At 31.7% G+C, this 3,387-nt stretch overlaps 1 protein-coding gene and 1 long non-coding RNA gene across 2 annotated transcripts; one reads left to right on the top strand and one right to left on the bottom strand.

Moving 5' to 3' along the window:
- Positions 1 to 1,550: 1,550 nt before the first annotated feature.
- Positions 1,551 to 1,944, top strand: LOC111619375. The gene is made up of 2 exons (XR_002755737.1): positions 1,551 to 1,698; positions 1,792 to 1,944. It is a non-coding gene; the product is annotated as an uncharacterized LOC111619375 (long non-coding RNA).
- An 832-nt stretch (positions 1,945 to 2,776) lies between these two features.
- Positions 2,777 to 3,121, bottom strand: LOC111619343 (bcl-2-like protein 1). The gene has a single exon (XM_023361053.1). It carries the CDS (start codon positions 3,119 to 3,121, stop codon positions 2,777 to 2,779), a length of 345 nt encoding a protein of 114 aa, XP_023216821.1.
- Between the last annotated feature and the right edge of the window lie 266 nt (positions 3,122 to 3,387).

Raw genomic sequence — 3,387 nt, 5'->3', positions numbered from 1 at the left:
TACTCTCAAACTCTCAACACATGTTTCAACCAACTGTGACAGAATAGGGTACCTAGACTACACTTATTTTAATTTAAAAAAAGTATATATATATGAAATTATTCAAACTTAAGACACCATTAAAAATAAAAATTGCATTATAGTGAATATTTTTTTAGTTTACCGTATAAGTTGGCGACCCCAAGAAAACCCGTCGCGACCCCCTTGCGGGTCGCGACCCATAGGTTGGGAACCCGTGGGTTAAAACATCGAAATATATAAAAATATTTAAAACTGGCAGACCCTGTCACGGGTTGTTGCGGCTCAAAATGTATCTATTATAAATGTATAACACTTCCCTCGTGGGGAAGGAGGGAATTTTTCGAAAAATTTCTTCTTAATGTACATTCCCTTGACGTACCCTATTAAAACGCAAAAAACCGCATCTAAAATAGTATAACAGAAGCCAAGTTCTTCACTTAATCCTGTCTCTCTCCCCTGCGGGGGGATATCGAAAAATCCCTTTTTAGTATATATTCTGTTGACGAACCCTATTAAAACGCAATCAAAACCGCAAAAAACTACAACTGAAATAGTATAAATAGAAGCAGAGTTCTTTTTGGTAAGCCTTAATTCTGTCCATTTCCCCCCAGTAAGGGAATTTCGACATGTATATTATATAAAAACACGTGCGTATTCGAATGCAGCATTGTATCAAAATTCAAAGAAATCGGTAGGAACAAACGAACATTACATTTTTATTTATATAGATAGAAGATGATGTGTTGTAGTTCATCCTCACAGAAAAGCAAACTTAGGGCGTAGTACTCGTAGCGCCATCTGTTGGACATAAGAGCCTTAACCTGGCCCCGTCTTTAATTAATAAAATCTCACACAACATCCATTCTGATAATATAAAACATACAAATAAAGTAGACAAACTAAAAAAATCGGGTGTTGTATATAAAATAAGGTGTGATTGTATAAATCCAAAAAACTATACAGGTGAAACAGGTAGGCAATTAGAAGTACGAATTAAAGAACATGAAGCCGCTATAAAATTAAAATATAACAATTCCCCTTGGTTCGATCACATAAATATTAATAATTGAAAGATTGACAGGAATAACATAAAAATATTACATTATGAAAAGGAAATATATAAACGCAGATTTAAAGAGCATATTGAAATAATAAAAAATAGTAATAATAATCTAGTAAATTTATCGAATGGTATGCAGATTGATGAACAATGGTATAATGTAATAGAGGGCGTGACTTAAACTGTAATAAGGGTATAATGTAATAGAGGGCGTGACTTAAACTGTAACAAATGTGTCATATGAAGTAAAAAATTGTAAGACCATGGATTAAAAATAAGCACGTATGTATATTTTATACTACTTCCTTTTTTTGTGGTTTCAAAACAAAATCATTTAATTCTAAATAGAAACAACTAAAACATTGTGGTGTTTTTAAATTGTACTTGTAAATGTAATTTGTATAATTAAAAAAATGTAAATTGTAAAAAATGTAATATGTAATAATATAATGCGTAATAATATAATAGATAATAATATGTAAGATAATAATAGATATTTACTGTTTTTAAGGTTTGGGAATTATACTCATATACGATTGTTATTCATGTGTTTCGTTGGTAATAATGTCATTGTTGATGTCATACATTTTTTAAAGTGTGTTACTCAACCATCTGAGGTATGAAAAAGAATTTAATGTTGGTTTTAAAAAACATCTTTACACCGGAAAAAAATTTTGGAAATTGAGTTTTTGTTTTTAAATTTTGTGTAGAATTTACACTGAAGAGGCCTGAAATGCATATGTAATTTACAATAAAGGAATACTTAACCTCAGAGCTGAAAGAAAGTCTACCGTTTGTTAACCATTCGGATTGAAGAGACATATACTAAATCTAAGTATTTATCAGCTATTATACCAGATTTTCTAGATGATATCTTTTAATTTATATGAATGTTTAACGGAATAATATACAGCCTGTGTCCACCCTGCAGTTCCATTCTAAATATTGGTGAAAGAATTTTTGAAATCGGATAAATAGTTTCGGGGATTACCTGCTACATCCAAACTTACTTACTTACAAACATTACCTCTTTATAATATTAGTATAGATAATGTATGAAATATTATCAATTCAAGAGAAAGTATGGGAATCAATTTCGAAAGCTGTTTTTGTGGTTAAGCGTTAATGCTCTCTGTTTCCCCTCCCTTAATGACGTGCCCTTCAATACAACCATTAAATTGCCACTTATGGTCTAAACTCGTTCAAACCCACCTCGGGCAGTTCTTCCACCCTTGAAATTAGGTGCAGGCGTTAATAGCAGCAAAGGAAATTTATTTGTTTGTTCGGAATTGTCTGAAAAACAAAAAAAAAAAAAAAATGCGAAGTGCTGTCGTTAGAAAATCGTGTTTTATTGAAGGCCTTTTTTTTAACGTGTCAGTCGATAAGTCTAATTTAGTATTAAGGACGCAGGCCTCATTCTCGAATAGACCATTTCGTTATTTCTGACCAACAATAGTGTAGTTTATCAATACGAAATGACTTAAACCATTCAAGTTTTTAGTAAAGTAACCTTTTATTGATCCAATGTATCTCACAACTATAATAATTTATAAAAAAAAACAGAACTTATTAAAAAAATACAAACTTTTCTTTCACCTTAAAAAAATAAAATATTGAATATAAAATATTTTTGTATTTTTTTTTTACTTTAATTTAAATACAAAACATATTTATTATGATTTAATATTTTAATACTTATACGTTATTGTGTCTGTTTTCAAAATAAGCCACCAGACCGTTCCAATCATCACTATTGCGTATCCATGTTAGTAATTTAATTTCAATATAGGAGCTCAACGATTCTGCTATGTTGTCGTTCATTTCTGTCTTATTTATTCTGTAGCAAATGAAAGCCATTTCAGTAGTAAACGCAAATAATTTCACGATTTTATACCAAGTAATTCCATCGCTGAATAATTCGTTAGCAAATTCCAAGAAAGTGGTACGAGCAGCAAGTTGTATGTTCCGTTTGACAGTCATTTTGTAAATTTTGTCTCGAAATTTGGTTATGAATTCGTTTGCAAGCGATCTGAGTGCCATATTCACTTCATTGGGCATAGTTGTTGGCTTCTTCTACTTTTAGGCTTAACTAGAGTAGCTCAGTGCTTTGGAATAGGGAGTTAGGGCTAATTTAGTCCTAACTGTAGTGCTAGGCTTAGCTTTGGTAAGCCTAACTTTTCGTGCAACTTTAATTCTGTTAGAGTGTGCTTTTTGAGCCCCACCATCTTGGCTTCCCCACCACTTGGAGTAAAACTACAGCAGGAGCGACTATTTTGGATTTCCAGCGAGAGGCATTTTGGGAAGTA

The sequence above is a fragment of the Centruroides sculpturatus genome, unplaced genomic scaffold, assembly GCF_000671375.1.
Source record: "Centruroides sculpturatus isolate CEXI.00-Female unplaced genomic scaffold, Cexi_2.0 scaffold174, whole genome shotgun sequence".
NCBI lineage: Eukaryota > Metazoa > Arthropoda > Arachnida > Scorpiones > Buthidae > Centruroides > Centruroides sculpturatus.
The sequence above is the reverse complement of the archived record's forward strand: the minus strand, read 5'-3'. Positions and strand labels throughout refer to the sequence as shown.

Coding starts and splice junctions, on each gene's coding strand:
- LOC111619343 (XM_023361053.1), bottom strand. CDS start 3,121: ATGGCACTCAGATCGCTTGCAAACGAATTCATAACCAAATTTCGAGAC.